General features: G+C 34.6%; 1 protein-coding gene across 2 annotated transcripts in view; it reads left to right on the top strand.

Annotated features, from left to right (window-relative positions):
* Positions 1-15,338, top strand: part of MEMO1 (mediator of cell motility 1) — a 116,479-nt gene that overhangs the window by 51,010 nt on the left and 50,131 nt on the right. For both annotated transcript variants that reach the window (XM_012652547.1, XM_012652549.1), the window contains exon 3: positions 10,581-10,649. In XM_012652547.1, the coding sequence (XP_012508001.1) occupies positions 10,581-10,649 (69 nt within the window). The remainder of the gene's footprint in view (positions 1-10,580; positions 10,650-15,338) is intronic.

Here is a 15,338-nt window from a genome sequence, read left to right as displayed (position 1 = left end):
GTAGGCTGTCATAAGGATTTCAGTTTTTATTCTGGGTGGTGTGGTAAGTCATGTTAAGTTTTGAGCAGTAGAGGGATATAATCTGACTTAGGTTTGAAAAGGATTACTCTAGTCGCTGTATGGACATTATATTTTGTGGGAACAGGGTCCGGTTTAGTAGGCTTATTTTTACAGTGTTTCAGAAAAGAGATGATATAGTGGCTTGGACTGGGGACTTGAGGTTGAGGTGATGAGAAGCAGTGTGTTCTAGATATGTTTCAATGGTTGGACCAATAAGATAGGGAAAAGAAGAGTTAAGGATGATTCTTTTTAAATTTTGGCTTGTGAAATTGGAAGGATGGAATTACCTTTATATAATGATAAGGGGAAGATGAGTGAAGTGTGGAGTAGATTTTGAAGTGTTTATGTGGAATCTAGGGTGTGGTTTTGATCTTGTTCATGTTGAGATGCTTTGTAGATATCCAAATGGAGATTTCAAGTGGGCAGCTGGATGGATATACGAATCTCTGGAGTACGGGGAAGAGGTGCTAGACTTGAGATAGAAATATGGGCTTTATTGGTGTGTGTCTATATCTATCTATCTATCTATCTCATGCTTAAAGTCTAAACAGGGTGTGGTTGCCTACAGAATAAAATAAAGGTAGACAGGAGAAGAGTTTCAAGGGCTAAACCCTTGGGCAAACCACCTTTTTAGAAGTCAGAGGGAGGATGATCATTTGCAAAGAAGACACGAAGGAGGACAAGTGAGGAAGGAGGAAAACCAAGAGTTAGTGGGGTCTGTGGGAGGCCAAAGGATGAAAAATGTGTCAGGGAGGAGAAATTGATTAACTGTCAAATGCTGCCAATAAGTCAAATACAGTGAGGACTGAGAATTGATAATTGGATTAGGCAATGTGGCGGTCAGTGGTGACCTTGATAAGAAAGATTTCTGTAGAGTGGTGGGAATGAAAACATTATTGGAGTGGATTCAGGAAATGAGGGAAATGAAGACAGTAAGTATAGATAGTTTTTTGAGAAATTTTCCAGTGAAATAGGGCAATATCTATATGGGAAGTTATTGGGGAGTATCTAACAATTTTAGATCTATTATGGGTACATAATAGATGTATATCTTTATAGGATACATGTGATGTTTTGATCACAGGCATACAGTGTGAATTAATCAAATCTGGGTAGTTAGGGTATCCATCACCTCAGGTGTTTAACATTTCTTTGTGTTAGGAACATTCCAATTCTACTCTTTTCGGTTATTTTAAAGTATATGCTAACTTATTGTTGATTGTAGTCATTTTGTTGTGCTATCAAATATTATTCATTCTAACTATCTATGTTTTTGAACCCATTAACCATCCCTAGTTTATTCCCCTTCTCCCCGCTACCCTTCCTGTCCTTTGGTAACCATCATTCTACTCTCTGTCTCCATGAGATCAGTTGTTTTAATATTTAGCTCCCACATATGAGAGAGAATGTGTGAGATTTGTCTTTTTGTGCTTGCTTATTTCACTTAACATAATGTTCTCCAGTTCCATCCATGTTGTTTTAAATGGCAGGATTTCATTCTCTTTGTGGCTATTATTCCATTGTATATATGTACCACAATTTCCTTTTTTTTTTTTTGAGACAGAGTCTCACTCTGTTGCCCGGGCTAGAGTGAGTGCTGTGACGTCATCCTAGCTCACAGCAACCTCAAACTCCTGGGCTCAAGCGATCCTACTGCCTCAGCCTCCCGAGTAGCTGGGACTACAGGCATGCACCACCATGCCCGGCTAATTTTTTCTATTTTTAGTAGAGACGGGGTCTCGCTCTTGCTCAGGCTGGTCTCGAACTCCTGAGCTCAAACAATCCACCCGCCTCACCCTCTCAGAGTGCTAGGATTACAGGCGTGAGCCACCGCGCCTGGACGTTCCACAATTTCTTTATCCATTCATCCGTTGATGGACACTTAGGTTGATTCCATCTCTTGGCTATTGTGAATAGTGCTATGATAAACATGGGAACGCAGATATCTTTTCGATATACTGAATTCCTATCCTTTGGATATATACCCAGAAGTGGGATTGCTGGGTCATATGGTAGTTCTATTGTTAGTTTTTTGAGGAACTTCCATACTGTTCTCCATAGTGGTTGCATCAATTTACCTTCCCACCAACCGAATGTATGAGGGTTGCCCTTTCTAGGGAAGGATTTTTATTTCACTTGGGAGATTTTAAAGTGTTTGTAAGATTCATGAAATGATTAAGTAGAGAAGAAAAATTGATACAGGGACAAGAGGGGAAGTTTGCATAAGTGAAATCCTTGATTAGGTGAGAAACAATAGATTAATAATGATCTCTTTATAGTAACTCATGAAGTAGGTTTTATTTTCATTCCATTACTTTGCTGGTATTTGACTATTATGGTATGCTATCTTCCTAGTTAAAACTTATTCTAAATGTGGGAGCTGAGTTGAATCAATGTATAATTAAGTTGAGGTTAGTATTCATTAAAAAGTAGCCAGACTTGTTTCCTTCTTGTAATTAATTTTAAATTGAAATCATTGGCAGTGACCTGGGAAATGAAATGTTCTAGCCTAAGTTACATTTAATTTCCAAGTTGCCCCAGATTTTAAAATGGCTAATTGGAAATAGTTTTGGCTTTGATATGTATGTTTCTGCTACATATAGTGACTTTGTAGTTATGTTTGTACATTTATAGGCAATTTCTATTTTGTTAACTTATGAAAACTTTAAATGCAGCCACATTTTTTCTAATTATATGATTTCCAGAAGTAATTACTTTTTCTTCTAGAGTTACCTTCTTTTTCTTTGAGGTAGGAAAGCAACAAGTATTTCATTGTTATGTAGTATGAAAGGGTCTCTGTAAGAATACATTCATACAGTAATTAGAAAACTTATTTTAAGGTTTTTACTTCAAATCAAGTTTATCAAAAACATACTAAAATTTTATAAATTCTAGCTCTCTAGGACTTGGTCTTCTTAGCTTTTACCTATACAGGCATAAATCATATTGTGGGAACCTTAAAACTCAGAACCTAGATATAGTTGTAACCACTTAAGGCTGTGTGAAAATAGCACAGTTTTGAAATTACTTAAACATATTGCTCATTTTTATATTGATGTAGCTCAAGTAGAATAAATGTCATTAAAGAATAAATGTTTTTTTTTTTTTTTTTTTAAGAGACAGAGTCTTTTTCTGTTTCCCTATGCTAGAGCGTAGTGGTGCTATCATAGGTCACTCCAGCCTCAAACTCCTGGCCTCAAGTGATCCTCCCACCTTGGCTTACCAAACTGTTGGATTACAGGCATGAGCCACTGTACCTGGCCAAGAATAAATATTGACGTATAAACCAACTATTGATCTATCTTAATGAATTCTAATCTATATGAAATATAGGTAGGCACATTAGGAGGATTTAAAAGAAATTAATTTGATTAAAAATACTCTGTGGTTGAATTTAGAATTGCCTTACTTATCTTGAGGTGTAGGAGATAGTATTTGGCCCAGGGATATATATTGAAATGGTCTCATAAACTAGGAGTTTCAAAAGCCTTCCTACCATGACTTCCAGATACCTTGATGCCAATCTTCTTGTTTGTCTTGCACTATACAGGAATATCTCAGCTCCTTAGTATGGAGCTGTACAAAGCATACATCACTTAAGTAGCTACTTGTTAAATATAAAAATATCAGATAATCGGGGTTATTGACATGGGGAAATTACTTTTACTATAAAAAAGATACTATGAATATTGAAGCCCTCCTCATACATTTAAAATAGAGTTTGATTTGTTAGTAGTTAATCTAGTAGGAAAAGGATACTTTGACTTTTCATTGTATACCCTTTATTGTTTGGCTTTTTTACTGTGTGCCTATATTATTTTTAATATTGAACCTAGTTTTAAAAAGTAAAACCTAAAAAGTGTTTATATGTAGAGGGCTGGTTTTTATATAGTGAAGCACACCCGTAACACTTAACCACTGTGTATCATGAGACAATGAATCTTTATAAATCATGTAGTTATTTAAGTTACTTACTAGGGCTATACAACTTATATCCAAACATTGTTGATTCTAAGCAGTAGGATATTCATGTCAAAATCTCAAATCCTATATATTCTAATAGTAAAAAAATCTAGATAATGCAACATTCTGGTTAGTTTGTTCTTATTTGACTTCAGTAACTTTAATAACTTTCCTTAGTTCATAGTATTGTTTACCTAGTATTTGTGAGATTATATATATATATATATATATTTTTTTTTTTTTGAGACAGAGTCTCACTTTGTTGCCCGGGCTAGAGTGCCGTGGCATCATCTTAGCTCACAGCAACCTTAAACTCCTGGGCTCAAGCGATCCTCCTGCCTCAGCCTCTCGAGTAGCTGGGACTACAGGCATGCGCCACCATGCCTGGCTAGTTTTTTCTATATATTTTTAGTTGTCCGATTAATTTCTTTCTATTTTTTTAGTAGAGACGGGGTCTCGCTCTTGCTCAGGCTGGTTACAAACTCCTGAGCTCAAGCAATCCGCCCGCCTTGGCCTCCCAGAGAGCTAGGATTACAGGCGTGGAGATTATATTTTGTAAAAATAAAATATTCTGAATAATGATTCTCTAACTTGGACTTTTTTTGATATAATTATCTACTAATATAAAGCAGGAATCTTGAGGGCCATTGAGCAGTACCTATAAAAGAAAAGAATAAAAGACTAGGTACAGCAAAATAAAATTGAGAGAGGAAATGTAGAAGCTACTGTTTCTGCAGATTAGTTAGGGCCATTTGTCAATCACGTTGATCCATCTGTTCCTGGGAGTTTTATAATTTAGTTTCTAGCTTTTTAGTTCTTATCATAGCTTAAGTAGATCTTACAGACTTTTCTTATTATTGGACGAGATCTTCTCATCTAGTCCAATTTTTTATTTTGCATTGTTTGCTACTATTAAGTAGAACTAGGACTATTGGAACATGACTTTTTTGAATCCTGGTTAAGTATTCCTTTATTATTCTTTGTATTCTCTTTGATGAAAAACCCTACATGAAATGTGTGGTAGAATCTTGGCATTGACGGTTTATACTACTCACCTATGACCTTGAAGCTCTCAGAATGAACAAGTGAAAATCCATGTCATGTAGTAATTGGTAATTTTCCTGAGGTAGGAATTTAAATTATACCCACACTGCAAGGTTGCTATGTGGGAAACCGTCACCAGTGAATGATCACAGACAATGGCTTTGCATCCTCGTTTGATTGCAGCTCCATGGGGGAAACAGAAATTCTGGCATGTCAGGAGCTGGATTTGCTGATGTAAAGGGTCTGCTGTGTAGAAATAAAGGGAGAAGCAAAAGCATTCTCTGTTAGAAAAAAGGATTAGTATTTAAGGCATGGTCTTAGCCTAATGAAAAATTACATGTATTAATATAATTTTGTATTTCCCTTCATGAGAAGTTATGTTTGGAACCAGAGTGACTTGGAAAAGTTAGCAGGGATGGCTTTGTGCATTAAGGATTTTAAGAGCTTTTTAAAAGACTGAGTGGGACACACTTTTATAATGCATATTTGAATATCCGTAGAGGTCAAATTTTTATGTTTTGGCTATTATGCACAAAGGAAAAACTTTTTCTGTTCTTTTCAGTGAAACCGCCTTTATTATGAGTGATCACTTGATAAAACTTTGTTTCCACGTTCATGTAGAATCATAGATTTTATTAGCAAGAGAAGAGGCAGGAAAAGAGCATCTGTAGTGAGATTTGATGGTTATTAGTCCGGCTTTCTTCATTACCATGTATCTGGGCCAGGATAAAGGAAAAGTATTAGAATTTCTCTTCTTTGATTATGATCTTGCTCCTTTCTTTTTTTTTTTTTTTTGAGACAGATTCTCACTCTGTTGCCCGGGCTAGAGTGCAGTGGCATCAGCCTAGCTCACAGCAACCTCAAACTCCTGGGCTCAAGTGATCCTCCTGCCTCAGCCTCCCGAGTAGCTGGGACTACAGGCATGTGCCACCAGGCCCGGCTAATTTTTTCTATATATTTTTAGCTATTCAATTAATTTCTTTCTATTTTTGGTAGAGATGGGGTCTCGCTCTTGCTCAAGCTGGTCTCGAACTCCTGAGCTCAAATGATCCACCCTCCTCGGCCTCCCAGAGTGCTAGAATTACAGGTGTGAGCCACCGCGCCCAACCAATCTTGCTCCTTTCTTAAAGTAGAGTTCTTCAAGGTGGAGGTTAAAAGGGATAGCGCACTCACTGATTTTTAAAACAAATACTCTCCAGTGTGTTCTCTATCCAAGTTAAGACCTGTTTAAGACTCTCCTCTCCCTGAAACTATTTTGTTTTTACTTCAAGCAGACATCTAAGCCTTCAGCTTCAGAAAGGACTGAAACCATGAAATCTGAGTTCCATTATAAAACATGTGTTTACCTCAGTTGATCATATTTTCAAAACTTTCATCCTTTTCTGTAGTCTTACGGAGTAAATGATTCTGTAAGTATTGTTCCCATTTTCAGGCTTGTTGCTTTTGTTACTCTGTGGACTTCCTCCCTTCTTCCTTCAAACATGTAAAGATCTCTTACGCTTGTTAAGAGTATGGGTTCTAGAGCTTTACTGCCTGGCTTAAGTCCTGGCGTGGCCACTTAACCATCTGTGTGAGCTTGAGCAAATTTCTTAACCTTTCTGTTTTAGTTTCTTCATCTGTAAAATGAGAAAAAAAATCCCTATCTCATAAGATTGGTGCGTGGATGAAATGAATTAATACTTGGAAGTACGTACAAGAGTGCTCAACACATAGCAAACATTCAGTAAATGTTATTACTGTTATTATCATTATCCTCTTCCCCCTTCTCATCATCCCCCATATTTGGTCACTAACATCTGTCTGTTTTCTTTTCTTTTTTTCTTTCTTTTTTTTTTGAGGCAGGGTCTCGTTGTGTTCCTGGAATGCAGTGGCTATTCACAGGCACTATGGTCTCAAATGCCTAGGCTCGAGGGATCCTCCTGCCTTAGCCTCCTGAGTAGCTGGAGCTACAGGCATGTGCAACCATGCCCAACAGTATTTCTTTTTTAGTAAAAGGTGAAAGATTTATACGATCTGAAGAGAAACCAGAGTATAGTATTTTTTTTTTAGATTCCAGAGCATTCAGTTCCCTTTTCCCACCAGCACTGATAGAGTTCTAGACCATGACATTAGTACCTCATGCATGAACGTGGCACTGCCACAATTTTCAAGAGAGCTTCTCTTAACACCCTCTTGCTGTTAATCCTTTGTGCTAATGCTTTTCAGTGCTAGACTAATAACAGTTTTATATTGTCACTCTCCTGCCCAAGAGCCCATAGCATTTTTTCAGTATCTTGTTTTATCAAGCCCGGACTCCTTTGCCTGACTCTGGCTTATCATTACTCTCTTATTGCACTCAGGCCAGTCTTGTATTTTCTCATCTACATCATGTACTTGTACATATTTCTGTCCTATTCATACTTTAAGAATCCAGTGTTTCCAAGAAGTCTTTCTGGATGGTAAGAATTGAGCTTGGTCAGGAACAAGGAGAGACTCAGAATAGAAAGACAGGTTGATTTGGAGATTAGACTCTTGGGGATTAGGGCCTTTAAATTCATGAACGGCAAAGAGGAATTAAAGTCTGAAAAGAAGATCGAAGATGAAAGGATTAGTTTAAGATATAAGGATTGGAAAGTGAAGGGATGGGATATGAGTGACAATTAGGAGTAAAGCAGTGTCGAAAATGTGAGATGCCATTCAGGTTTGAGATAGACCAGGTCAGATCCAGAGGGACCAGGTGGGTTTTAAGGTCAACTTGGACAGGAAAGACAGCATACTTCTGAACTGATAAGGGGAGGTAGTTAGGTGAAGATCAAGAGCCAGGTGTTAGGAATCTGAAGCAATCAGTATTGGGGTTTCAGGCACTTGAAGATTCAGGACATATGGGGTAAAAGAGAGCCCCTGGTTAGGCTATACTTTCAAGATTAGTACAGCAAAACTGAGTGTGCTGAACCAAAGAGCTACTTACATTTCCTTCTGGCTAAGATCAGAACTGGGTTGTGAGAATATTGCTAAATTAAGGCAACTTGATAGACTCCCTTGCCAGAGGTATAGGAATGGTGACTATCATTAATTCCATTAATTAAAATCTTCTGATTTCAGTGAGCCTAGTGTATGTCCCATATTATGTAACTCCTAATTAAACACACTGCTATCTTGTATTGCTGTGATTGACTTACGTGCATATCTTTTTCTTCACTAATATCTTAAGCTAGTTCAGTTTAGGACCATTCTTTAAAAAGAACCTTATTGTGGGGGTGGGAAGAAGAGCCTAATTGTGGTATGATTAGCTTACCAAGTGCAAATAGTTAAAGTAACAATTTGATGTTTAACGTGTGTATGAGTGAAAACATCAAGATGACATATTCATGATCCTCAAAAGTTTCCACATATTCTTTTATAATTTTTCCTGTACCTTTCTGCCCCTTCCTCTTCTGTATCTACTGGTTTACTTTCTGTCACTATAGATTAATTTTCATTTTCTAGAGTTTTATTTAAATAGAATCATACAGAATGAACTCTTTTTGTCTGACTTGTCCCATTCAGCATACTTATTTTTACCTGTTTTAAATTTATTATTTAAAATTAATTATAGTTTATTCCTGTTTATTGCTGAAGAATATTCCATTGCATGCATATACCTGTTTCTTTATACATTTACATTTTGAGAGACATTTGGTGTGCCCAATATGTTTTACCAATAGCAAATAAAGCTGCTATGAACATTTGTGTACAGATTTTTGTGTGAACATAATGCTTTCATTTTTCTTAGGAGTGAATGGCTAGATCATATGGTAGGATTATGTCTAACTTTGTAAGAAATTGTCAAATAGTTTTCCAAAGTGGTTGTATCATTTTATATTTCCATAAGCATAGTATGGGTAGAACTAAGGGTCTTCCATATCCTTGCCACACTTGCTATCGGCACTTTTTCATTTTAGCTGTTCTAGTCGGTGTTCGTGGTATCTTATTGTAGTTTTAATTTGCCTTTCCCTAATGACTAAATGTGGAGCATTTCTTTGTTTGCTTATGTGCCATCCCAACGTATTCTTTGATGAAGTATCTGTTCATATCTTTTATTGCTTGGAAAAAATTAATTATGGTAAAAGACAAATAAAAGTTACCATCTTAAACATTTTTAAGTATATAGTTCCGTAGTGTTTAGTGTGTTCTCATTATTGTGCAGTCTTCAGAATTTTTTCCATCTTGCAAAATGGTTACCTATTTTTTAAATAATTAGGGTGTTTGTTTTCTTATTGAGTTTTGAGATTTCTAAATATTCAGATGTAAATTCTTTATCAGATATATGCTTTAAAAATATTTTATCCCAGTCTGTGTTTTGTCTTTTCAATTTACTGTGCATCAGCCATGGTGGGAATGATTTATTCCATATTAATTGGCAAATTGCTACAAATTACAGCTCTATTTATTGTTTGTTGATTGTCTATACTTAAGAAGTAATGGGAAAATTTTAATAATACAGAGTAAATTCAAAATTAGCTTGTGTCTGTAGCCTTTACATTGTCAGTAGCACAAAAAAGTGAGGAGATTTTCTGTCCAGTATTTAAAACTATTATCTAATCAGCAAAGAAGTTATTTAAGTCATCAATGAACAAGTGAAGTTCAGGCACATGTCTTTGTTCACTCTTTTGCCATTGCAACCATTGTTTGGCTATAGGAGTTCAGCAAAAATTGATTGTCCATGTTATAGAAATGCCATGGACAATCAATTGGCTGTATGGAATTTACAGTAAAGAGTATTACATATTTTATCATTATTTATAAATCACAATACATATCTTTTTATCTCAGTAGAATTTTATAAGAAGCTTACGTACATATGTATAAGCATACATTTTCTCCAGAGCCAGTTGTTAAAACATTTACTAGCATACCACTGGCCACATACTAATAAGTAAGTGCTAAAGGAAATGACTGTACACTCATGTAACTAGAATGAGTCAAGAAAGAAAAATGAAATGAGGAAATAGTTATTCTATAAGTAATAAGAGAATTGACTGAATGCTGAGACCAGTGGATGAAACGGAAGAATAACATGGAGAGAAAATGAGAGGCATACTACAGAGAAGGCCACATCAATTCCCTTATCACTGAAAGACACAGAGGGAAGTGAGTTTTTGGTTGTAGGATACTTGTTTTGGTCTGTTTGGACTTCTTGGTCTCATCATTGGTCTATAAAGTCCGCTAATGCCATTGAAGAGAAATATCAAAAACTCACATATTATTAGTGTTACATTAGCAAGTTCATGTAAGCCTTGAATGTCTCCAAATTTAATTGTCCTTCAGACAAAAAAATTACAAAATATTTTTAGAGTTTAAAATTGGAGCACAGCATTACAATTGTTCCCTATTATCTTCTAGGAGTAGCATCATTAACTACATTGCTTTTTAATCTATGCACTCAATTCTTTTATGTTTACCATAGTTAATACATTTCTTTCAAAAGTTTTTTTTTCAGAATATCTTGATCCTTGAACTTGATGATTAAGTTTAAAAAATGTTTTGTTTTGTAGCCATGCAGGATATACGTACTGTGGGTCTTGTGCTGCCCATGCTTACAAACAAGTGGATCCATCTATTACGTAAGTAATGTAGTTAGATAAAGTTTTGTTTTTAGTGGGAAAAGCTTGGGAATTAATTGTTTTGTCACAGAAATAATTAGTTTTTCATTCTTTTTATGTACTCATTTCATTAAGAATTTGATTTTTTATGAATTTTATTATACCTTATATAGGTTAGGAAAAACCTTAATATTCTTTTTCTTTGAACATCTTCCCCCCTTTCCTTTAGTTGGTAAAGTGTTTAGTTCTGAAACTATTAAGTTAAATATTTTGGTTTTTAATTTTTCTTTGAAAACCTGGAGATGAGCATTTTTAAGAAAAATGCAAAGCCCTTTGATTTATTTTAATCGTTTTGTAATTTAAAATTCTTTATTGTACTTGTTAAATTACGGTTACTGAAAGAGAATAATTTCTCATTGACAGGTTAAGGTGTTTGAAATATTTTAGAATCTGACAGTGAATTTAATATGGTGTTTGAAGTATATTAACTCTTAATAATTCATTGACATCTCTGAAATTTGCTTAAAAAAAAGCTTTCTGGAAAGTTGAGAATGAGTAGTATGCTACTCTCTAAAATAAGAAACTTGTGAACTTTCAAGAACTTCTGCTGGAAATAGCTACCCAAATTACTTAGTTTGCTGACCAGCATTTTATTTAAATAGTTAATTTACTACATATGAACTAATATCAGTCTCCAGTCTATATTGCCAGTTGTACAAACCATGTGAATAGGTAAAACTATCATCTTAATTCTGTCAAATGTTGAATGTTAAGTAAACCTGTACTGGTAGATAGAGGATGTAGAATCCAAAAGAAGTAGCTCATCACAGTCATGAGTTTAGAAAGAGAATCACCTACAGCCCACTTGGCCTTTGAGCAATTTCTTCAATGTTTAAAACAAAAAAGCTGCTCTTTAAAGTTTTTATGTAGTGTTCTCTGCACATCGTTATCATACTTTTGTTAAAAATTATTGTTAGCAAGTGTTTAGTAATAAATAAAGTGATAATATTGCCAAATCAATAAGGTTTTGGTTAGTTAGCTTTATCTCATTTATGATGTTTTGAGCAGTGTCTAACAAATATTTCTTGGTACATATTTAATATATAATCTTAAGTACTTTACTTCATGAATGAGAGCAAATAGAAATTAAATTTGACCTGGCCTATTATATAATAGCCTTTTCCGAAACCTGTCTTTATTTGGCAGAATTTTTATTGATAACGTCATGTGCTAGAAGGGTACGCCAGAATTAAATTTGGCTTAGGAATATATAGAGGAGTATAGAGTCTATGTTGGTAAATGTGGAAAGCATGTGTTAAATAAATTGATGGAAATTGAGAATGGAAGGAAAAAGGAAAGGGGGAAAAAAGGAAAGAGAGTCAAGGACTAAGAAGAAGAGAAAAGTGAAAGATTAATAGAGAGACAAATGATGGGTGATGAGGTGATCAGATTATTTTTGTAATTAGTATATAATAATTGAATTCTGAATAAATAAATTTAACAGTCTAAGTATAAAGATAATAATTGACATTCGTAGTTGAACTCTCTCAAAAGTGGCCTCCCCTGAGAGTTGCAGTGTCTTTAGAATGCTTTGAGAAAGTAGCAAAAGAATATCCTTTGGGAACTATGAGAGGTATAGAGAAAAAATGAGAGTTGGTTCAAGAGAGATTAAATTCTATACCACCACTTTCCATTCTCACCTTACACACTAATCCACTTTCTACATTTCAACCAGAATCATCTTTTGGAAATGTAAATGATAGCATGTCACTTTCTAGAACTTAAAATGGTGGGGTACAAACATGATTTTAAAATGGCATTATGAGTAACAGGTAAAAAATTATCCCAAAATTGATGGTGGAGTGCTGACTGGAAACTTGGAAAAAGAGGTTGGTTTAAAGTCTCTATAAACACCATCCATCAAGTAAATATTGTTAGATAAAGGTATTCCCTCACTGGAGAGGAATTTTGAGCCATATCTAATTAGGAACACAATATGTCTAAATGCTTACGAGACGTTGGGGAGATTGTAAAAAGTATTAAAGTATAATTAGAAAGACATTAAATTACATGAATAATAACTCCTATGTCACAATGTAACCAAAAGAAATAATTAACAGAATGAGAAAGATGTTTGCCAAAAAATGACAATAAAGGATTAATATTATCAAAAAATAATAAGAAAAATCGCAGAACTTAGTGGATAAATTGTCAAAGAATATTAACTAAATTTACAAAAAAGTGAACAATGATTAATAAAAGAAAAATGGAAATATGTTTTACTTCTCTAATAAAGAAATAGAAATAACAGTAGCGATGCTAATTTAAATGAATAATTTATAGACCAATATAGTTATGTAATTCTTATAATCTGGGACTGACTAGATTGGGTGAAATTAGTTTTTTAAAAAATATCACATTAACACTTTAGGAAAGCAATTTGTTAATATATATTAGGAGTCATAAATATTTGTATATAGTTGCTGGCTAAGACATTTAGATTCTGAGGCTCTATCCTAATAGTACCAAAATGGGAAGTTAAATGTGTTAAAATTCCATAGCAGCATTATTTTTTAAAGAGTCCGAATATAAATTTCTTTTTTGAGACAGGGTCTCACTCTGTCACCTGGGTTAGAGTGCAGTGGCACGAGTGGGCTTGAGTGGCCCTTCTGTTCTCAGCCTTCTGAGTAGGTAGGATTATAGATGTGCACCATGACACCTGGCTAATTTTTAAAATTTTTTGTAGTTGTGGAATCTTGCTATGTTGTTGAGGCTGATCTTGAACTCCTGGCCTCAAGCCATCCTCTTGCCTCAGCCTCCCAAAGTGCCAGGATTACAGGCATGAGCCACTGCACCCAGCCAAAAGAGTCTAAATTTCTAATAGTGAATTGATTAAATAAATATGACAGTTTACTCAGTGGAATATTATGTGGCACTTCAAAATGATGGTTATGAAGGCTTTGTAGTAATTTGTAAAATATTTATAGCAAGTAGAAAAAGAGAGGTATAAAATTGTGCAAAACTGGAAAAAAGTATACTATGTGAGGTAAAATAAAGTATTATAACAAAAGTCTGAAAAGAAAGAACAACAGTAGTTGTATATGGATGATAATATTTTATGTATGTTTTCTTGTGTACAAAACGGATGAATTGTTTTTATGGTGAAAAAAATGTTAAATTTAAAAGTATTTGTGCAAAAATGAGTACAGGTTGAGGGGACTAAACAGTCTTAAACCAACAAAATAGTTCTTTGATTTTTAACATGACTGGTCAGGTCCTAACAAGATTTTTCTTTTATAGTAACCAATAAAGCCTATAATTTAATGAGGAGTGTGAGAGGCAGCTTTTAAGGTGATAACCAAGCGTGTTTGCAAACAGACTTGCCTGTTTAAATTTACAAAGAGTTGGTTGCAAGGCATTTCAAGTGTTGCTCTCTGAGGGAAATGGATGAATAAATTAAAGCATTTATTTAAAAAAGTTTATTAAATGACTCCTGTGAGCCAGGTACTATGGTAGTGTTGGAGATACCATGATTAATAAGACAGACAGCGTTCCAGTTCTTTGCGCTTATAAACTAGTGGGTGAGATGGACATTAAGTATATAATAAAAAAAATAGATATCTAATTAAAAGTTAAAAATCTCTTTTATTTGTTTGGTCCACATGTAGAATATCAACAAATTAAAGCTTTACTATTAAAAAGAAAAAAAAGTTAAAAATCTAGTTAGAAAGCTGAAAGTAAAATGCAGTGGTTCTCAAACTTCTTGATTTCAGGAACCCTTTACAGTTTTAAATTATTGAATATACCAAATGTAGGTTACATCTACTGCTGTTTAATGGATTAAAAATTCAAAAACTATTTAAAAAAATAAATCCATTAGAAGTTGCCAAAAATAACATTTTTAAAAATGAGAAATAAGTGCATTTTCCAATATAACAGTAAAAGATAGTGGGAAAAGTGGAATTGTTTTACGTTTTTTACAAAGTGTAAAATTTTTACAAAAGTTATTAAATCTCTCTTAATGTTTGGCTTAATAGAAGACCACTATATTTTCATATTTGCTTCTGCATTCACTCTATTGCGATCACTTGTTTTGGTTGAGGTATATGCAGAAAACCTAACCTCACGCAGATTATGTAGTTGGGAAAGGAAAAGGAATAGTTTAATCGTCTTTTCAGGTAATTGTGGATATTTTTCTTTGATACTACAGCCAAACTCAACAAGTAGTAGTTTCTTAAAGGTTTGTTACTATGTGAAATCTGAAGTTATGTCAGTGGATTTTTTGGTACTTTTTATAAATTCATTGTCTATCTTGTAGTTTGAATGGATTTTTTTTACCCTTGAATAATTTTGTAACATCATGCATGGAACATTTGGAAAATATTTGCTTCTTAAGTTATTCAGATATTTCCAGTGATGGTGTTTCATTATACAATATCAAAAAACTCACATTATGGCCGAGCGCGGTGGCTCACACCTGTTATCCTAGCACTCCGGGAGGCTGAGGCGGGCAGATTGTTTGAGCTCAGGAGTTCGAAACCAGCGTGAGCAAGAGCGAGACCCCGTCTCCACTAAAAACAGAAAGAAATTAATCGGACAACTAAAAATATATAGAAAAAAAAATTAGCCGGACATGGTGGCGCATGCCTGTAGTCCCAGCTACTCGGGAGGCTGAGGCAGGAGGATCGCTTGAGCCCAGGAGTTTGAGGT

The sequence above is a fragment of the Propithecus coquereli genome, unplaced genomic scaffold, assembly GCF_000956105.1.
Source record: "Propithecus coquereli isolate 6110/MARCELLA unplaced genomic scaffold, Pcoq_1.0 Scaffold39, whole genome shotgun sequence".
NCBI lineage: Eukaryota > Metazoa > Chordata > Mammalia > Primates > Indriidae > Propithecus > Propithecus coquereli.
The sequence above is the reverse complement of the archived record's forward strand: the minus strand, read 5'-3'. Positions and strand labels throughout refer to the sequence as shown.